General features: G+C 43.7%; 1 protein-coding gene across 1 annotated transcript in view; it reads left to right on the plus strand.

The window, feature by feature from the left end:
• LOC133425120 (sentrin-specific protease 7-like) overlaps positions 1-13,190 on the plus strand; it is a 61,866-nt gene extending 48,676 nt beyond the window's left edge. Inside the window, exons 21-23 of the mRNA XM_061715801.1 lie at positions 7,953-8,021; positions 11,452-11,605; positions 13,017-13,190. Coding sequence (XP_061571785.1) covers positions 7,953-8,021; positions 11,452-11,605; positions 13,017-13,163 — 370 coding nt within the window. The 3' untranslated portion in view covers positions 13,164-13,190. The remainder of the gene's footprint in view (positions 1-7,952; positions 8,022-11,451; positions 11,606-13,016) is intronic.
• The last annotated feature ends 9,125 nt before the right edge of the window (positions 13,191-22,315 follow it).

Here is a 22,315-nt window from a genome sequence, read left to right on the forward strand (position 1 = left end):
CTGGTTCTAACCCCCCCCCCCCCCCCCCCTCTATTAATGATAGTAAACCTGGTTCTAACCCCCCCCCCCCCCCCCTCTATTAATGATAGTAAACCTGGTTCTAACCCCCCCCCCCCCCTCTATTAATGATAGTAAACCTGGTTCTAACCCCCCCCCCCCCCTCTATTAATGATAGTATAGTAAACCTGGTTCTAACCCCCCCCCCCCCCCTCTATTAATGATAGTAAACCTGGTTCTAACCCCCCCCCCCCCCCCCCCTCTATTAATGATAGTAAACCTGGTTCTAACCCCCCCCCCCCCCCCTCTATTAATGATAGTAAACCTGGTTCTAACCCCCCCCCCCCCCCCCTCTATTAATGATAGTAAACCTGGTTCTAACCCCCCCCCCCCCCCCTCTATTAATGATAGTAAACCTGGTTCTAACCCCCCCCCCCCCCCCTCTATTAATGATAGTAAACCTGGTTCTAACCCCCCCCCCCCCCCCTCTATTAATGATAGTAAACCTGGTTCTAACCCCCCCCCCCCCCCCTCTATTAATGATAGTAAACCTGGTTCTAACCCCCCCCCCCCCCCCCCTCTATTAATGATAGTAAACCTGGTTCTAACCCCCCCCCCCCCCCCTCTATTAATGATAGTAAACCTGGTTCTAACCCCCCCCCCCCCCCCCTCTATTAATGATAGTAAACCTGGTTCTAACCCCCCCCCCCCCCCCCCCTCTATTAATGATAGTAAACCTGGTTCTAACCCCCCCCCCCCCCCCTCTATTAATGATAGTAAACCTGGTTCTAACCCCCCCCCCCCCCCCTCTATTAATGATAGTAAACCTGGTTCTAACCCCCCCCCCCCCCCTCTATTAATGATAGTAAACCTGGTTCTAACCCCCCCCCCCCCCCCCTCTATTAATGATAGTAAACCTGGTTCTAACCCCCCCCCCCCCCCTCTATTAATGATAGTAAACCTGGTTCTAACCCCCCCCCCCCCCCCCTCTATTAATGATAGTAAACCTGGTTCTAACCCCCCCCCCCCCCCCCTCTATTAATGATAGTAAACCTGGTTCTAACCCCCCCCCCCCCCCCTCTATTAATGATAGTAAACCTGGTTCTAACCCCCCCCCCCCCCCCCTCTATTAATGATAGTAAACCTGGTTCTAACCCCCCCCCCCCCCCCCCTCTATTAATGATAGTAAACCTGGTTCTAACCCCCCCCCCCCCCCCCTCTATTAATGATAGTAAACCTGGTTCTAACCCCCCCCCCCCCCCCTCTATTAATGATAGTAAACCTGGTTCTAACCCCCCCCCCCCCCCCCCTCTATTAATGATAGTAAACCTGGTTCTAACCCCCCCCCCCCCCCTCTATTAATGATAGTAAACCTGGTTCTAACCCCCCCCCCCCCCCTCTATTAATGATAGTAAACCTGGTTCTAACCCCCCCCCCCCCCCTCCCCCCCCCCCCCCCCCCCCCCTCCCCTCCCCCCCCCCCCCCCCTACTGAACCTCCCCCCCCCCCCCCCCCCCCCCCCCCTACTCTCCCCCCCCCCTAGATAGTAAACCTGGTTCTAACCCCCCCCCCCCCCCCTCTATTAATGATAGTAAACCTGGTTCTAACCCCCCCCCCCCCCCCCCTCTATTAATGATAGTAAACCTGGTTCTAACCCCCCCCCCCCCCCCTCTATTAATGATAGTAAACCTGGTTCTAACCCCCCCCCCCCCCCCCCTCTATTAATGATAGTAAACCTGGTTCTAACCCCCCCCCCCCCCCCTCTATTAATGATAGTAAACCTGGTTCTAACCCCCCCCCCCCCCCCCCTCTATTAATGATAGTAAACCCTGGTTCTAACCCCCCCCCCCCCCCCTCTATTAATGATAGTAAACCTGGTTCTAACCCCCCCCCCCCCCCTCTATTAATGATAGTAAACCTGGTTCTAACCCCCCCCCCCCCCCCCCTCTATTAATGATAGTAAACCTGGTTCTAACCCCCCCCCCCCCCCTCTATTAATGATAGTAAACCTGGTTCTAACCCCCCCCCCCCACCCCCCTCTATTAATGATAGTAAACCTGGTTCTAACCCCCCCCCCCCCCCCTCTATTAATGATAGTAAACCTGGTTCTAACCCCCCCCCCCCCCCCCCTCTATTAATGATAGTAAACCTGGTTCTAACCCCCCCCCCCCCCCCTCTATTAATGATAGTAAACCTGGTTCTAACCCCCCCCCCCCCCCCCTCTATTAATGATAGTAAACCTGGTTCTAACCCCCCCCCCCCCCCCTCTATTAATGATAGTAAACCTGGTTCTAACCCCCCCCCCCCCCCCTCTATTAATGATAGTAAACCTGGTTCTAACCCCCCCCCCCCCCCCCCCTCTATTAATGATAGTAAACCTGGTTCTAACCCCCCCCCCCCCCCCCCCTCTATTAATGATAGTAAACCTGGTTCTAACCCCCCCCCCCCCCCCTCTATTAATGATAGTAAACCTGGTTTCTAACCCCCCCCCCCCCCCTCTATTAATGATAGTAAACCTGGTTCTAACCCCCCCCCCCCCCCCTCTATTAATGATAGTAAACCTGGTTCTAACCCCCCCCCCCCCCCCCCCTCTATTAATGATAGTAAACCTGGTTCTAACCCCCCCCCCCCCCCCCCTCTATTAATGATAGTAAACCTGGTTCTAACCCCCCCCCCCCCCCCCCTCTATTAATGATAGTAAACCTGGTTCTAACCCCCCCCCCCCCCCCCCCTCTATTAATGATAGTAAACCTGGTTCTAACCCCCCCCCCCCCCCCCCCCTATTAATGATAGTAAACCTGGTTCTAACCACCCCCCCCCCCCCCCTCTATTAATGATAGTAAACCTGGTTCTAACCCCCCCCCCCCCCCCCCTCTATTAATGATAGTAAACCTGGTTCTAACCCCCCCCCCCCCCCCTCTATTAATGATAGTAAACCTGGTTCTAACCCCCCCCCCCCCCCCCTCTATTAATGATAGTAAACCTGGTTCTAACCCCCCCCCCCCCCCCCCTCTATTAATGATAGTAAACCTGGTTCTAACCCCCCCCCCCCCCCCCTCTATTAATGATAGTAAACCTGGTTCTAACCCCCCCCCCCCCCCCCCTCTATTAATGATAGTAAACCTGGTTCTAACCCCCCCCCCCCCCCCCTCTATTAATGATAGTAAACCTGGTTCTAACCCCCCCCCCCCCCCCCCTCTATTAATGATAGTAAACCTGGTTCTAACCCCCCCCCCCCCCCCTCTATTAATGATAGTAAACCTGGTTCTAACCCCCCCCCCCCCCCCTCTATTAATGATAGTAAACCTGGTTCTAACCCCCCCCCCCCCCCCCCTCTATTAATGATAGTAAACCTGGTTCTAACCCCCCCCCCCCCCCTCTATTAATGATAGTAAACCTGGTTCTAACCCCCCCCCCCCCCCCCCCTCTATTAATGATAGTAAACCTGGTTCTAACCCCCCCCCCCCCCCCCTCTATTAATGATAGTAAACCTGGTTCTAACCCCCCCCCCCCCCCTCTATTAATGATAGTAAACCTGGTTCTAACCCCCCCCCCCCCCCCCTCTATTAATGATAGTAAACCTGGTTCTAACCCCCCCCCCCCCCTCTATTAATGATAGTAAACCTGGTTCTAACCCCCCCCCCCAACCCCCCCCCCCTCTATTAATGATAGTAAACCTGGTTCTAACCCCCCCCCCCCCCCCTCTATTAATGATAGTAAACCTGGTTCTAACCCCCCCCCCCCCCCCCTCTATTAATGATAGTAAACCTGTTCTAACCCCCCCCCCCCCCCCTCTATTAATGATAGTAAACCTGGTTCTAACCCCCCCCCCCACCCCCCTCTATTAATGATAGTAAACCTGGTTCTAACCCCCCCCCCCCCCCCTCTATTAATGATAGTAAACCTGGTTCTAACCCCCCCCCCCCCCCTCTATTAATGATAGTAAACCTGGTTCTAACCCCCCCCCCCCCCCTCTATTAATGATAGTAAACCTGGTTCTAACCCCCCCCCCCCCCCTCTATTAATGATAGTAAACCTGGTTCTAACCCCCCCCCCCCCCCCCCTCTATTAATGATAGTAAACCTGGTTCTAACCCCCCCCCCCCCTCTATTAATGATAGTAAACCTGGTTCTAACCCCCCCCCCCCCCCCTCTATTAATGATAGTAAACCTGGTTCTAACCCCCCCCCCCCCCCTCTATTAATGATAGTAAACCTGGTTCTAACCCCCCCCCCCCCCCTCTATTAATGATAGTAAACCTGGTTCTAACCCCCCCCCCCCCCCCCTCTATTAATGATAGTAAACCTGGTTCTAACCCCCCCCCCCCCCCCCCCTCTATTAATGATAGTAAACCTGGTTCTAACCCCCCCCCCCCCCCCTCTCTATTAATGATAGTAAACCTGGTTCTAACCCCCCCCCCCCCCCCCTCTATTAATGATAGTAAACCTGGTTCTAACCCCCCCCCCCCCCCCCTCTATTAATGATAGTAAACCTGGTTCTAACCCCCCCCCCCCCCCCCTCTATTAATGATAGTAAACCTGGTTCTAACCCCCCCCCCCCCCCCCCTCTATTAATGATAGTAAACCTGGTTCTAACCCCCCCCCCCCCCCCTCTATTAATGATAGTAAACCTGGTTCTAACCCCCCCCCCCCCCCCCCTCTATTAATGATAGTAAACCTGGTTCTAACCCCCCCCCCCCCCCCCTCTATTAATGATAGTAAACCTGGTTCTAACCCCCCCCCCCCCCCCCTCTATTAATGATAGTAAACCTGGTTCTAACCCCCCCCCCCCCCCCTCTATTAATGATAGTAAACCTGGTTCTAACCCCCCCCCCCCCCCTCTATTAATGATAGTAAACCTGGTTCTAACCCCCCCCCCCCCCCCCCTCTATTAATGATAGTAAACCTGGTTCTAACCCCCCCCCCCCCCCCCCCCTCTATTAATGATAGTAAACCTGGTTCTAACCCCCCCCCCCCCCCTCTATTAATGATAGTAAACCTGGTTCTAACCCCCCCCCCCCCCCTCTATTAATGATAGTAAACCTGGTTCTAACCCCCCCCCCCCCCCCCCTCTATTAATGATAGTAAACCTGGTTCTAACCCCCCCCCCCCCCCCTCTATTAATGATAGTAAACCTGGTTCTAACCCCCCCCCCCCCCCCCTCTATTAATGATAGTAAACCTGGTTCTAACCCCCCCCCCCCCCTCTATTAATGATAGTAAACCTGGTTCTAACCCCCCCCCCCCCCCTCTATTAATGATAGTAAACCTGGTTCTAACCCCCCCCCCCCCCCCCTCTATTAATGATAGTAAACCTGGTTCTAACCCCCCCCCCCCCCCCTCTATTAATGATAGTAAACCTGGTTCTAAACCCCCCCCCCCCCTCTATTAAAAACGCAAAACTACTTTTATACGTTTTTTCGTGCGTTTTTTTCGTACGTTTTTTCGTACGTTTTTTCGTACGTTTTTTCGTACGTTTTTTCGTACGTTTTTTTCGTACGTTTTTTCGTACGTTTTTTCGTACGTTTTTTTCGTACGTTTTTTTCGTACGTTTTTTCGTACGTTTTTTCGTACGTTTTTTCGTACGTTTTTTTCGTACGTTTTTTCGTACGTTTCTTTCGTACGTTTTTTCGTACGTTTTTTCGTACGTTTTTTTCGTAAGTTTTTTTCGTACGTTTTTTCGTAAGTTTTTTTCGTACGTTTTTTCGTACCTTTTTTCGTACGTTTTTTTCGTACGTTTTTTCGTACGTTTTTTTCGTACGTTTTTTTCATACGTTTTTTTCGTACGTTTTTTCGTACGTTTTTTTCGTACGTTTTTTCGTACGTTTTTTTCGTACGTTTTTTCGTACGTTTTTTCGTATGTTTTTTTCGTACGTTTTTTCGTACGTTTTTTCGTATGTTTTTTTCGTACGTTTTTTTCGTACGTTTTTTCGTACGTTTTTTTCGTACGTTTTTTTCGTACGTTTTTTTCGTACGTTTTTTCGTACGTTTTTTCGTACGTTTTTTCGTACGTTTTTTCGTACGTTTTTTCGTACGTTTTTTTGTACGTTTTTTCGTACGTTTTTTCGTACGTTTTTTTCGTACGTTTTTTCGTACGTTTTTTCATACGTTTTTTTCGTAAGTTTTTTTCGTACGTTTTTTCGTAAGTTTTTTTCGTACGTTTTTTCGTACGTTTTTTCGTACGTTTTTTCGTACGTTTTTTCGTGCGTTTTTTCGTGCGTTTTTTCGTACGTTTTTTTCGTACGTTTTTTCGTACGTTTTTTCGTACGTTTTTTTCGTACGTTTTTTCGTACGTTTTTTTCGTACGTTTTTCGTACGTTTTTTTCGTACGTTTTTTTCGTACGTTTTTTCGTACGTTTTTTCGTGCGTTTTTTCGTGCGTTTTTTTGTACGTTTTTTTCGTACGTTTTTTCGTACGTTTTTTTCGTACGTTTTTTCGTACGTTTTTTCGTGCGTTTTTTCGTGCGTTTTTTCCCCCTCTATTAATGATGGTAAACCTGGTTCTAACCCCCCCCCCCCCCCCCCTCTATTAATGATAGTAAACCTGGTTCTAACCCCCCCCCCCCCCCCCTCTATTAATGATAGTAAACCTGGTTCTAACCCCCCCCCCCCCCCCCTCTATTAATGATAGTAAACCTGGTTCTAACCCCCCCCCCCCCTCTATTAATGATAGTAAACCTGGTTCTAACCCCCCCCCCCCCCCCCTCTATTAATGATAGTAAACCTGGTTCTAACCCCCCCCCCCCCCCTCCTCTATTAATGATAGTAAACCTGGTTCTAACCCCCCCCCCCCCCCCCCCCTCTATTAATGATAGTAAACCTGGTTCTAACCCCCCCCCCCCCCCCTCTATTAATGATAGTAAACCTGGTTCTAACCCCCCCCCCCCCCCCTCTATTAATGATAGTAAACCTGGTTCTAACCCCCCCCCCCCCCCCTCTATTAATGATAGTAAAAAAGTTGAAATTTGGAGAAAAAAGTCAAAATTTCAAGAAAAATTTCGACAAAAAAGTCAAAGTTGCAAGAAAGTCAAAATGTTGAGAAGAAAGTCGAGAAAAAAGTCAAAATTTTGAGAAAAAAATCAAAATGTTGAAAAAAAAGTCGAAATCTTTAGAAAAAAGTCGAATTTTTGAGAAAAGAGTCAAAATTTTGAGAAAAAAGTCAAAATGTTGAGAAGTAACTCCACTTCTCTGTCAGTCCAAACCAAAGACTCTGGTTCATCTTGGAAGTAACTGGAAGTTACTCGTGTCATTTGTTGATGTTTTTTTCCAGGATTCTGATTGGCTAGCATGACTTTATCTTCTCGTTACACTGCCCCCTGTAGGTTTGGCTGCTCATAGCACCTTAACAGATATTTATGCAGGTTCCTGGAAATGATGGGATTTTTATAAACGTAGAGGGGGAAATATCTGTTTTTGAGAAATTTTGAGAAAAAAGTCGAAATTTTGAGAAAAAAGTCTAAATTTTGAGAAAAAAGTCGAGAAAAGTCGAAATTTTGAGAAAAAGGTCGAAATTTTGAGAAAAGAGTCAAAATTTTGAGAAAAAAGTCGAAATTTGAGAAAAAAAAAGTCAAATTTCGAGAAAAAAGTCGGGAAAAAAGTAGAATTTTTGAGAAAAAAGTCGAAATTTTTTGAAAAAAGTAGGAATTTTTGAGAAAAAAGGAGGAATTTTTGAGAAAAAAGTAGGAATTTTTGAGACAAAAGTAGGAATTTTTGAGAAGAGTCAAAATTTTGAGAAAAAAGTCAAAATTGGAGAAAAAAAGTCAAAATTTCGAGAAAAGAGTCGAGAAAAAAGACAAATTTTTGTGAAAAAAAGTTGATTAAAAAAAGTCGAAATGTCGAGAAAAAAGTCAAAATTGCGAGAAAAATGTAGAAATGTTGAGAAAAAAGTCGAAATGTCGAGAAAAAAGTTGACATTTTGAGAAAAAAGCTAAATTTGGACTTTATTCTCTTGTGTTTTCAGGCCCTGCATCCTGGTCATGGACTCCCTGAAACTGTCGTCCCACGACAACGTCTGCAGACTCATCAGAGAGTGAGTTTAACCCCACCTTATAACCTCCATCTGTTGTCATGACGACCCCCGTCTCCAGCTAACCTCCCTCTGTTGTTGTCATATATATTTGTTTTTACCTGCCATTGTTTATGTAATAACTGCTCGGGGGTCATGTTCTGGGTATGGGTCTCTGGAAAGCGTCTAGAGACAACTCTGTTGTATTAGACGCTATATAAATAAATAAAATTGAATATATATGAAACCCATATACATATATATAATGAAATTGTCACAAGAAAAAAAAAAGATTTAAGTGCAAAAAATCTGCTTTATGTTTTACCAAACCAAAAAAAAAAAAACAACAAGAACAACAGAATGCCAAAGAAGTTTTATTTTGAAAGTTTCAGCAGCTTCCAGTCCACAAAGAACCTATTTTTGATAATCTGCCTTTTACAACCTATTTTTCAGGAGAAAAATGGAGGAGCTAGCTAACCTAGCTAGCCTCTGTTGTTGTGGTTTCTAGCTACTTTATTTTTGACTTTTTTTCATGAAATTTTGACTTTTTTCATGAAATTTTGACTTTTTGTCATGAAATTTTGACTTTTTGTCATGAAATTTTGACTTTTTTTCATGAAATTTTGACTTTTTTTCATGAAATTTACCTGCAGGTGGAGTGGGAGGTCCGGAGGAGCTAGCTAACCTAGCTTACCTCTGTTGTTGTTTCTAGCTACTTTATTTTTGACTTTTTTTCATGAAATTTTGACTTTTTTCATGAAATTTTGACTTTTTTTCATGAAATTTTGACTGTTTTTCATGAAATTTTGACTTTTTTTCATGAAATTTTGACTTTTTTTCATGAAATTTTGACTTTTTTTCATGAAATTTACCTGCAGGTGGAGTGGGAGGTCCGGAGGAGCTAGCTAACCTAGCTAACCTCTGTTGTTGTTTCTAGCTACCTGCAGGTGGAGCGGGAGGTCTGGAGGAGCTAGCTAACCTAGCTAACCTCTGTTGTTGTTGTTTCCAGCTACCTGCAGGTGGAGTGGGAGGTCTGGAGGAGCTAGCTAACCTAGCTAACCTCTGTTGTTGTTGTTTCTAGCTACCTGCAGGTGGAGTGGGAGGTCTGGAGGAGCTAGCTAACCTAGCTAACCTCTGTTGTTGTTGTTTCCAGCTACCTGCAGGTGGAGTGGGAGGTCTGGAGGAGCTAGCTAACCTAGCTAACCTCTGTTGTTGTTGTTTCTAGCTACCTGCAGGTGGAGTGGGAGGTCTGGAGGAGCTAGCTAACCTAGCTAACCTCTGTTGTTGTTGTTTCCAGCTACCTGCAGGTGGAGTGGGAGGTCTGGAGGAGCTAGCTAACCTAGCTAACCTCTGTTGTGTTTGTTTCTAGCTACCTGCAGGTGGAGTGGGAGGTCTGGAGGAGCTAGCTAACCTAGCTAACCTCTGTTGTTGTTTCCAGCTACCTGCAGGTGGAGTGGGAGGTCTGGAGGAGCTAGCTAACCTAGCTAACCTCTGTTGTTGTTTCTAGCTACCTGCAGGTGGAGTGGGAGGTCCGGAGGAGCTAGCTAACCTAGCTAACCTCTGTTGTTGTTGTTTCTAGCTACCTGCAGGTGGAGTGGGAGGTCTGGAGGAGCTAGCTAACCTAGCTAACCTCTGTTGTGTTTGTTTCTAGCTACCTGCAGGTGGAGTGGGAGGTCTGGAGGAGCTAGCTAACCTAGCTAACCTCTGTTGTGTTTGTTTCTAGCTACCTGCAGGTGGAGTGGTAGGTCCGGAGGAGCTAGCTAACCTAGCTAACCTCTGTTGTGTTTGTTTCTAGCTACCTGCAGGTGGAGTGGGAGGTCCGGAGGAGCTAGCTAACCTAGCTAACCTCTGTTGTTGTTGTTTCTAGCTACCTGCAGGTGGAGTGGGAGGTCTGGAGGAGCTAGCTAACCTAGCTAACCTCTGTTGTGTTTGTTTCTAGCTACCTGCAGGTGGAGTGGGAGGTCCGGAGGAGCTAGCTAACCTAGCTAACCTCTGCTGTTGTTGTTTCTAGCTACCTGCAGGTGGAGTGGGAGGTCTGGAGGAGCTAGCTAACCTAGCTAACCTCTGTTGTTGTTGTTTGTAGCTACTTCATTTTTGACTTTTTTTCATGAAATTTTGACTTTTTTTTTATGAAATTTTGACTTTTTTTCATGACATTTTGACTTTTTTTCATAAAACTGACTTTTTTCATGAAATTTTGACTTTTTTTCATGAAATTTTGACTTTTTTTCATGAAATTTACCTGCAGGTGGAGTGGGAGGTCTGGAGGAGCTAGCTAACCTAGCTAACCTCTGTTGTTGTTTCTAGCTACGGTGGAGTGGGAGGTCCGGAGGAGCTAACTAACCTAGCTAACCTCTGTTGTTGTTGTTTGTAGCTACTTTATTTTTGACTTTTTTTCATGAAATTTTGACTTTTTTTTTCATGAAATTTTGACTTTTTTCATGAAATTTTGACTTTTTTTCATGAAATTTTGACTTTTTTTCATGAAATTTTGACTTTTTTTCATGAAATTTTGACTTTTTTCATGAAATTTTGACTTTTCTTCATGAAATTTTGACTTTTTTTCATGAAATTTTGACTTTTTTCATGAAATTTTGACTTTTTTTCATAAAACTGACTTTTTTCATGAAATTTTGACTTTTTTTCATGAAATTTTGACTTTTTTTCATGAAATTTACCTGCAGGTGGAGTGGGAGGTCTGGAGGAGCTAGCTAACCTAGCTTACCTCTGTTGTTGTTTCTAGCTACCTGCAGGTGGAGTGGGAGGTCTGGAGGAGCTAGCTAACCTAGCTAACCTCTGTTGTTGTTGTTTCTAGCTACCTGCAGGTGGAGTGGGAGGTCTGGAGGAGCTAGCTAACCTAGCTAACCTCTGTTGTTGTTGTTTCTAGCTACCTGCAGGTGGAGTGGGAGGTCTGGAGGAGCTAGCTAACCTAGCTAACCTCTGTTGTTGTTGTTTCTAGCTACCTGCAGGTGGAGTGGGAGGTCTGGAGGAGCTAGCTAACCTAGCTAACCTCTGTTGTTGTTTCCAGCTACCTGCAGGTGGAGTGGGAGGTCTGGAGGAGCTAGCTAACCTAGCTAACCTCTGTTGTTGTTGTTTCTAGCTACCTGCAGGTGGAGTGGGAGGTCTGGAGGAGCTAGCTAACCTAGCTAACCTCTGTTGTTGTTTCCAGCTACCTGCAGGTGGAGTGGGAGGTCTGGAGGAGCTAGCTAACCTAGCTAACCTCTGTTGTTGTTGTTTCTAGCTACCTGCAGGTGGAGTGGGAGGTCTGGAGGAGCTAGCTAACCTAGCTAACCTCTGTTGTTGTTTCTAGCTACCTGCAGGTGGAGTGGGAGGTCTGGAGGAGCTAGCTAACCTAGCTAACCTCTGCTGTTGTTGTTTCTAGCTACCTGCAGGTGGAGTGGGAGGTCTGGAGGAGCTAGCTAACCTAGCTAACCTCTGCTGTTGTTGTTTCTAGCTACCTGCAGGTGGAGTGGGAGGTCCGCAGGACGTCGTCCCCCCGTCTCTTCTCGTCCAACGCCGTCCGCAGCAGCAGCTGCTCCGTCCCCCAGCAGGACAACAGCAGCGACTGTGGAGTCTACCTGCTGCAGTACGTGGAGACGTTTCTACAGGTAACTGGTTACCGTGGTTACCGTGGTTACGGGGGTACCAGGGTCTCTACCTGCTGCAGTACGTGGAGACGTTCCTGCAGGTAACTGGTTACCGTGGTTACAGGGGGTACCAGGGTCTCTACCTGCTGCAGTACGTGGAGACATTTCTGCAGGTACCGGGACATGTTAGGGTTACGGGGGGTACCAGGGCCGTTTTTTCGTACGTTTTTCTTGCGTTTTTTCGTACGATTTTTCGTACGTTTTTTTGTGTGTTTTTTCATACATTTTTTCGTGCATTTTTTCGTGCGTTTTTTCCTACGTTTTTTCGTGCGTTTTTTTGTACGTTTTTCCGTGCGTTTTTTCGTGCGTTTTTTCGTACATTTTTTCGTACGTTTTTTCGTGCGTTTTTTCGTACGTTTTTTCGTACGATTTTCCGTGCGTTTTTGATCCTCCTGGTCCAGAGTAAGGACGTGGTCCACGAAAAACGCACGAAAAAACGTACGAAAAAACGCACGAAAAAACGCACGAAAAAACACACGAAAAACGCACGAAAAAACGTGCAAAAAAAAGCACGAAAAACGTGCGAACGCACGAAAAAATGCACGGAAAACGCAGTACGTGGAGACGTTCCTACAGGTAACTGGTTACCGTGGTTACCGTGGTTACGGGGGCACAGCACATCCAAGTGATCACCACGGCTTCGGGGAGCTCGAGACCCGGAGACTGTTGGGGGGGGGCTGATAAGAGGGAGGGGCCGAGGAAGGTGTTGAGAATGAGGGAGGTGGTTATCAGTAAGTGTGTGTAGCGGTAAGTCTGTGAACTTCTCTCAGAGCTGCTCTCAGCCAATGTCCTTGATGTTATCAGACGGCTCGGTCAGTTCTGAAACAGGTCCACAGATGTTCGTGAGAGGGGAGGGTTAGTGGGGGCAGAGTCACCTTGTTTACATTCCACCAGGGAGATTGTGACCAGAGCGATCGGCCAAACCGCCCTGTCAAGGTCAGATTATAGAATCAACAATTATATTGAAAACAGACAGACTCAGTAATTTTCCGTCTGTCTTCAGTCTCTGGTTCATCAATAGCGACTCCAATCAGATGAATTTGTGATCAATTAAATTCCCGCCAAGTTCCACCAAAAAGAAAAAAACACAAAAAAACACAAAAAAACACAAACAAACACAAAAAAACACGTGAACAGAAAGTCAAAGCAGAAGTTTTATTTTGATAGTTTCAGCAGCTTCCTGTCCACAAATCACTTGTTTTTGATTATCCGCTTTTTACAACCAATTTTTCAGGAAATATTTGATATAAGATTAAAATCTAATCTAAAAAAGTCACCGTTTTTTAAATTTAAATGTTTTAAAAAAGATTTTTGTTATTCACTTTTCTTTAAGTTTAAGTTATAAACCTTAAATGTTTCTGATTGTCCCCAGAACCCGGTGGTGAACTTTGACCTCCCCCTGAACCTGCATACCTGGTTTCCACGGCAACGGGTCCGGCAGAAGAGAGAGGAGATCCGGACTCTGATCCTGGACCTGCACCGGAACCAGACCAGGAACCAGACCAGGACCAGGACCTAGAACTGATCCTGGACCTGATCCTGGACCTGGACCCTGATCCTAGACTAAGACCAGGACCAGGACCAGGACTAGGACCCGGGTCCAGGACTAAGGACTAGTTTTTCTAGTTTTAGAGTTTTAGTCGTTTCTTCCTGTGAATGTAAATATCTTTCTACCCTCAGACTCATGTTTTACACAATAAAAGTATTTATTTAATTCCTGCAGCCCGCGCTCTTATTTTGAAGAGTTTCCTGCAGCCCACACTCTTATTTTGAAGAGGTTCCTGCAGCCCGCACTCTTATTTTGAAGAGTTTCCTGCAGCCCCCGCTCTTATTTTGAAGAGTTTCCTGCAGCCCGCGCTCTTATTTTGAAGAGTATCCTGCAGCCCGCGCTCTTATTTTGAAGAGTTTCCTGCAGCCCACACTCTTATTTTGAAGAGTTTCCTGCATTCTTAAGTTTTACCAAAATAAAAAGATTAAAATGCACATATATATATATATATATATATATATATATATATATATATACATACATATATATATATATACATACATATATATATATATATATATATATATATATATGTATGTATATATATATATACATACATATATATATATATATATATATATATGTATATATATGTATGTATATATATATATACATACATATATATATATATACATACATATATATATATATACATACATATATATATATATATATATATATATATATGTATGTATATATATATATATGTATGTATATATATATATATGTATGTATATATATATATATATATATATATATATATATATATATACATATATATATATATATATATATATATATATATATATATATATATGTATGTATGTATGTATATATATATATATATATATATATATATGTATGTATATATATATATGTATGTATATATATATATATGTATATATATATATATATATATATATATATATATATATATATATATATATATATATATATATATATATATATATATACATATATATGTATGTATATATATATATATGTATGTATGTATATATATATATATATGTATGTATGTGTGAGAAAGTGAGCAATCCCTCCCCTTCTCACTGGACTTTTTTTTAATGTGTGTGTGAGTGGAGGATTGGGCGTGGTCTGCGGGGGAGCAGCACACAGGTGTGCCTGGTTCTGTTGATTGTGGTACACCTGTGTCCAATCAACCTCTCCACCCTTCCTGGGGTTATAAACAGCAGCTGGATACCAGAAGGGGAGGCTGCTGAATGGAGGAAGCTTGTGGAGAGGCTATCCTCATTGTGCCATTTTTAAGACTACTTTTTGCCTCCACCTTTATGTCTTTGTGCTTTTTTCTGCACACAATAAGCCTTATTTTTGGCATTCTACGCTCTGCAAGGTTCTTTTTACACCTCATCACCAAAGCTCCAGTTTTGCCTTGTCCCCTTTTACGTGGGGAGGCCGCTCTGGTTCCTCACAGTATGTATGTATATGTGTGTGGGCGTTGATGTGGGGGGGTTGAGTTGAGGGAGGTGGTTATCAGTAAGTGTGTGTAGCGGTAAGTCTGTGAACTTCTCCCAGAGCTGCTCTCAGCCAATGTCCTTGATGTTATCAGACGGCTCGGTCAGTTCTGAAACAGGTCCACAGATGTTCCTGAGAGGGGAGGGTTAGTGGGGGCAGAGCATGGATGTATTAATAGAACTGGATGGGAGATCGAAAATGGCCGCCCATTCATTTCAATGGAGTTTGCTCACTCAGCGCAAACGCTGAAAAAATTTCTGACTTCCGGGTTGTGCGGCCCATAGAGCATGTGCAGTTGAGTCACCTCCCATGATGCTCTGGGGCAATGACGCGAATATTTATATAATATGTATTAATATAATATATTAATTAATGTATATTATTACATATATTATTAATGTATTAATATAATATAATTATATAATATATATTAATATAATATATATTAATATATTAATTAATGTATAGTATTACATGTATAGTATTACATATATTATTAATGTATTAATATAATATAATTACATAATATATATTAATATAAACATCCGTGGAATGCACGGACACGGCTGTGACGTCAGCCGTGACGTCACGCCCAGACAGAGACTTTTCTTTGAATTTTCTGGCCGTTATAAAACATTTTTGACGGATATAAAGTCCATGACTTGAAAATATAGAATACAAAAAAAATCGGCGTGCCTTCTGAGCGCGAGATTCGGGGGCTGGGGCAGAGCCACTTGTTTACATTCCACCAGGGAGATTGTGACCAGAGCGATCGGCCAAAACCGCTCTGTCAAGGTCAGATTATAGAATCAACAATTATATTGAAAACAGGCAGACTCAGTAATTTTCCGTCTGCCTTCAGTCTCTGGTTCATCAATGGCGACTCCAATCAGGAGAATTAGTGATCAATTCCCGCCAAGCCGAGCTTCCAACTTCTCCAAGCTCTTCTCCATCTTACCAATGAGCTCAAAGACGCCGCCAGCCTGCGATTCTGTTCAAGAATCACATCCAGCTTACGGCTTTGCTCCCCCAGCGTTAAAGTCTGAGTGTTGATCACCTTGCTTGATCCTTCAGCCACGTCCGGCAGCTCTGAAAGAGCCAGAACAGCTGTCGACGACTTACGCGTTTATAGATATACTAGGAATCGACAGTCCAGTGGTTTTAAAGATGAACTAAAAAGAACTTCTTATGCTGGAAAAAAGCATCACGTTGTTGGTGATTCTGTAAAAAATATTGTTTTATTTTAGAAAAGTGTGACGGTGCGACGACTCGCACTTGAACATCAGACTTTGGTTGGTTTTTCTGCACATGCTAACATCGGACAAACAGCAACAAACAGCTTAGAAAACACGATACAAAACAGTCACAACAGTCGTGGGAGAATCTCCACCGACCGACAAACACATTCACCAAAACAACATCTAACCGTTAATCAGCTACTCAGATTCAGCAGGAAACATTCAAGGAAATGCAAAAACATTCAGTTGTTACAGACGAGTATCTGCTAGCACCGCCTCATTTAGCCTCATTTAGCCTCATTTAGCCTCATTTATCCACTTCATAGGATAAAAACATCTTCAAATTAAAGTTTGGGTTTGTTTTAGACCAGGGGTCGGCAACCCAAAATGTTTTAGATCCATATTGGACCAAAAAACACAAAAAATTAATATGTCTGGAGCCGCAAAAAATGTAAAGTCTTATATAAACCTTAGAATGAAGACACACATGCTGCATGTTTCTATATTAGTTAGAACTGGAGGAAGATTTATTTTTCATTATGCACTTCGAGAAAAAAGTATTCTTTTTTCGTCCTTTTTCCTTTCCTTTTCAATATCAACATTTCGATTTTTTTTCTCGAAATTTCGACTTTTTTCTCGAGATTTTGACTTTTTTCTAAACATTTAAATTTTTCTCTCAACATTTCCACTTTTTTCTCAACATTTCACAAGAGAGAAAAGTTGAAATGTCGAGAAAAAAATTGAAATGTTGAAAAAAAAAAGTCAAAATCTCGAGAAAAGTCGAAATTTCGAGAAAAAAATTGAAATGTTGATATTGAAAAATGAAAGGAAAAAGGAAGAAAAAAAGACAAAAAAGAAGAAAAAAGAAAAAAAGGAAAAAAAAGAAGAAAAAAGAAAGAAGAAAAAAAAGAGGAAAAAAAAAGGTCAAACGTTTTTGAAAAGTCTCCAGGAGCCACTAGGGCGGCGCTGAAGAGCTGCATGCGGCTCTGGAGCCGCGGGTTGCCGACCCCTGTTTTAGACGGAGTAGTTTCCTTGTCTGGAACTTTCAGGTGTGTTAACACAACGCAAAGAGGGACAGACATCAGCAAATTCTGCAGACCAAATCTGAACTTGGTTACATTTCTTCACTTTTTGATGTTCATCAATCATTTTACAGAAAGAAAGATTATTCACAAGTGGAAAACATTGAAGAACAGCAGATTTACGAGGACAGAGAACCAGGAACCGTCTCAGAGTCTCCGTTCCACTCATTACTTCCTGTCAAAGTCATATACAAAGGTATTGCAAGTGGACACTTGTCCAAAACGTTTACATTTGTGTTGCAAGTGGACACTTGTCCAATGGCAACACAAAGGTATTAGCGTTGGACAGCAGCCATTGTCAATTCCTTTTTACGGCATCAATTCAAGGTATTGCCTTTGTCAAAATTGGGTGACACTTTTTTTTTTCGCAAACTCTCGTCACAAACAACATTCGGTATCAGTATCGATAAAAATGCAAGAAAAAGTATCGAATCATAAAACTGCAGCATCGTCCATCCCGAGTGTCCATCTTCGTGTCCAGGGGTCCAAGTCCGTGCTGGTAGCGGTTCTGCTAGCGGTTCTGCTAGCGTACTTTAGGGTAGGAAATGGTGCCAAAATCGGGGTTTTAAAACTTTTAACAAGTTAGAATAATTTCAGAGAAAGGACATTTTGTGGTGAAAAAAATTATTAGTGAGGGAAATGAAGTCAGGTTTTTAGGAGAATCGTTCACTTTGTGAGACAAGCACCAAATTTAGCATGAACATTGCCTAGTACCTACTAATGCAGAAAAGCCCGTTAGCCACCTGAAAATCCAAGATGGCGGCCGTTTTTCAAGATGGCTAAAGCTAAAACAAGGTTGTCGGTGTAGAGCTTGAATTGCTGAACATATTTTAATCTTTATCATGCGTTTTGGCAAAACAAATTCTATGATGTCAATACAAATGAAATATGGCTTCCAGTTTTCAAGATGGTGGGCCAATTTTGACTAATATCTGTTTTCTGTTGCAATTCGATCAGAAATGAAGTTTCTAAATTTTAACCGGATTAAAATCTAAAAAAAAAAACATTTATAAAAAATGTTTATGATGATCGCCGATCTACAAGCTCATAATTTTGCTCAATATTTTGCGATGTGACACGTTGTGAGGTCAAAAAACATATAAAAACGGCTTTTGTGGCGGCCATTTTGGAAAACGGCAGCCATATTGTTTTTTTTTTTTCGTGGCTAACAGGCTTTTTTGAAAAAGTAGAACTAGAACACACTTTGTGCAAAATTTGGCGCTTGTCTCACAAAGTGAACGATGGTTTCACTAATGTGCCTGGATATATGTAATTTCTTAAAAAAATAATAAATCCCTTCAAGGACACGTTGTTTTCATTTCTTAGTACTAGTTATGTTTGGACGTTGTATCGTTGCTTTGTTACCTTTTGGATAAAAAGACAACATTTGATCCTTGATAAAAACTCTTGTCCTTTAGAAACCTGACGACCAACAGAATCCAGACTTTAGGGACCCAAAATAAACATTAGTTGTGATTTCTTTTCGTGAACTTGTTTTTGAGGCATTGGTGCGTTTCCTAGCAACAGCCAAACACGAGACTCCTACACAACGGCTAGCTAACGGCTACGCTAGCAGGAATGTAAACATTTGAGAGAACGAAGCGAGAACAGAACAGGAAGTTCAGTGAGGAGTCGTGGATTCACAGTGAAGCCGATTCCGAGACTCTAATCCCGTCCCAGAAGAGCTAACAGCAGTGAAGGCACTGATGGGGGTTAGCGCCGCCGCGAGCCGCTAACCGCTAACCAGGAACCGCCGCCATCCAGGAAAAAAAACACGGCGGTCGTGAAACGACGGGAACTGCTGCTGCGACGCAGACAGAAACCCGAAAAAAACACTGAATCTAGCGTGAAAGTCGAGGTACTTGGAGGTGAAAACGGTCCAGACACAAAACAAAGTTCACAGGAAAAAAACAAGAGTCCAAGTTCAGTTGAGGTTCCGGTTTGGCCTCAAAACGTAAACTCCTCGTCCGTCGGCGGCTGGTCGCCGCGGCAACAAGAAGCTAACTGGGCGACAGACTCCCCTTCCTCTTCTTCCCGCCAGGAAGAGACCAAAGCTGGATCTGTGGAGAAACAAAGATCGTTAAGAAACAAAACAGAATCTCAAGTCTCATGTATTTCTGTGTGTGTGTCTTTGAAGGAAAAAAGGAAAAAAAGGAGAAAAAAAAGAGGAAAAAAAGAAGGAAAAAATGAGGAAGAGGAATAATTTCTCGAAATTTTTCCTTTTTTTCCTCGAAATTTTGCCTTTTTTTCTTTATTTTCATCTTTGTGTGTGCGTGTGTGCGTGCGTGCCCAATTATGTTCATGCTCTCTCCTTAGGAGAGAAGTTTCTACATGAAATTCCATCCATTCAAGTGCAATATTCTTCCACTCATTCATGTGCATTATTAGTTTCCCATTCACTAATTTTCATGGGGCCTGATTTACTAAAGGTTTGCGTGCGTAAAAACGTGTGCAAACTTGACAGCACCCGCAGACCAAAGTGCCAGCTGATCTACTAACAGCGTGCAAAGACGACTGCGTCTCTGAAATGAGCAAAATAGCACACGCTGTTCAGTTAGTACTTTTGCCCTGATGAATAATCAATATGGGGCGTACCCGCCAGAAATCCTAAATACTGGGAGGGGAAGATGCAAATTGGTCCATTAACCACGCGCAATGAGATTTACCAAGCCTGAAAGTAATTGCGCGTATTGTGATTGCGTCTGTATTTAATACGTTTGAAAGGAAGGTGCTAATCTGCTGCTGCTGTTATTGTGGCAAGGAGGCGACATCCAAAATCAAAGAATACGCAGAGAGAGAGTCTTTATTCTGCTGCATGCTATTTTAAAAATGGTTGCACAAGTTTTATTAAAGGCCACTTTTTCTTTAGTTCTCCACCTTATATCTTGCCACCTTCTTTTAACCTCGTCTGCCGTTCTTTTTGTGTTACCAACTGCATTTATTCTATTGCAGGTTTTCTCCCATATTGCGTTTCTTTTGGTAATGTCTAAATTTCTTTGCTGTAGTTCATGAATGTGTTTATTTGCCTCTTCCACTAATATCTCTAACTCCAACTCGTCAAATTTCATTTTGCGCTTGCGACTATCCTGCTTTCCATCCAGACTCTCCATGGCCCAAACCGTAAGACGCAACACCTCATTTAAATACTGCGGTTTGCACCTGTTATCAATTGCGCAAGCATTCTTAGTTGATCACCCGCAAAACACACAACAAAAGCACGCGCAAACTTTTTCAGTGCACACGCAATTTAGTACTCTTTATTTAGGATCTTAGTAAATCGGGCCCAGAGACTGTTAGAAATGATTTTCAGGCCTTCTGCAGAAGGGAAGCACAGTCGGAGCTTGCAGAGCAACATGGCCCTCTCGACGCTCTCAACAAATGCTTGCCGGCTCCCCTTTTTGCAAGAAGTATTTATTGGTGAAACTGACAGGCGTCGGCTATGTTAAGACAACCAATGGTGGACAGTGGATGGACAATGGGAGGAAACAAACAGATAAACAGGACATTTCAGTTGAAAAACAACTAATCTATGTTGTGCAGAACAAACAGACATCCTTTCTGTTGAGGGTTTTCCAACAGAATATCCAACTGAAATGAGACAGTTGTGGACCAGCCCAAACCCCTGAGTAGTTTAGGGAGTGGCTGTTGTAACTGCTAACATGTGATAAGCATTGTGAACAAACACAGTCAGCTCTCCAAACTGACTGTTTCATAATGACAACTTAATTCAAAAGGGTTGATTAACCTCACAATATCATTCCTAATGTGACGCAGTCAGATTAATCAAAGATTTGAACAATTGTCATTATGAAACTGCCAGAATCAGAATTAGAAAACTGCCTGTTTATCCTCATGACATGCTTTGGAGGTTAAAACTGAAGGTTGCCCTGCTGACTTCTCAGTCTGTCAATGAACCATTGTCAGATGGACACATCTGTCCGAGATTTCCTGTTTTCAAATGGGGCCCAAATTGACCTTTTGCTCTGAAAACGATCATATGCTCTGAATAGATGGCAAGTTAGCCACTACCTGAGAGATACTCAGGGGTTTGAACTGTCCTGGGACAACTGTCCCATTGTATTTTAAGTTTAGCCTGCACGCATCTGTTCAAGATCTCAGAGTTTTTGTTTGTCCAGAAGGGGCCCGATTTGACCCCTTTTGACCTTTTGTGTTTTTTAAAGCTTAAGTTTCACATGTGTGTCTTCTTAAACCTCGATGTGTGACCATCTGTTTTTGTCCATTGTCCAATCTATACACTGACAGTCAGTTTACCAAATATGGTAATTCCTGTCATCCTTGCTGAATAAAAAGCATCCTGCAGAAGCAGCAAGTCGGGAGAAGGCCTGACGAGCTCTAAAGAGGAGGGTCGTGTTGCCCCGAAGCTCCTCAAGACTTCTCTCCAACCTTCTGCACAAGCGCCTTGAAAATCATTCCACAAGTCTCTGTGTCTTTCCTAAATTATTAATTTATGTTGTGATGATTTAGAAACCTAACAACGCCACAGCGTTGGCCAGAATGAGACCCTGTTGGGGGTTTGTTCCCTTCATGTTTTGGACCTCACAACTCTGTTACAACAGACATTGTTGACTGAACTATGAATACGCCTGGAAAACCATCCAGACCAGCTGGTAAAAAGCTCAGTGGACTAACATGATCCCTGGTGTCCTGGAGGTCCCAGGTTCAAATCCCTCACTGAGTCTCCTTTGGCAAAGCATTTTTACTAAAATTCAACCACCAACATTGAAGTGTAAAGGTTCAAAAAACACATTCCCATGTGTCGGACAAGTAGCTCAGAGGGTTAGACGACGCTCTGTAATCCAGAGGTCGAGGGTTTGAGACTCAGCTGAAATACTTTTGTGGTTTTGACTCTAAATGTAGATAGAAAAGACTGAAATAAATGCAGTGATCTACCGACAGCGTAGCTCAGGGAGTCAGAGAGCTGCCTGGGGAGTCAGAGGACACAAGTTCAATCCCCTGGGAGGATCTGGGTCAAAGTGATGGAGACACAACTTATGGATCCAGTTTTAAAGTCACCGCCTGAAACCAAAGGTTAAATGTTCTATGAGAACCGGCCTCAGGGTGAAGGGTTGGTGGCGTGGTGGGTTAGTTCACGGCTGTAAGGCACCAGGAGGACGGTGCACGCCGGTTCAAACCCCACACCGGTACCTGGAGCCCTTAAAACTGGTGTCACTGTGGTGGAGGAGGGGAGGATGGAGGAAGATGGGAGGGAAAGGGGAGGAGGTTCAGGTGTCTCCTCCCCGAAATACGGGGACACAAAGGTAGGAGGTTATGGAGGAGGAAGCAGGAG

The sequence above is a fragment of the Cololabis saira genome, chromosome 24 (assembly GCF_033807715.1).
Source record: "Cololabis saira isolate AMF1-May2022 chromosome 24, fColSai1.1, whole genome shotgun sequence".
Taxonomy (NCBI): Eukaryota; Metazoa; Chordata; class Actinopteri; order Beloniformes; family Belonidae; genus Cololabis; species Cololabis saira.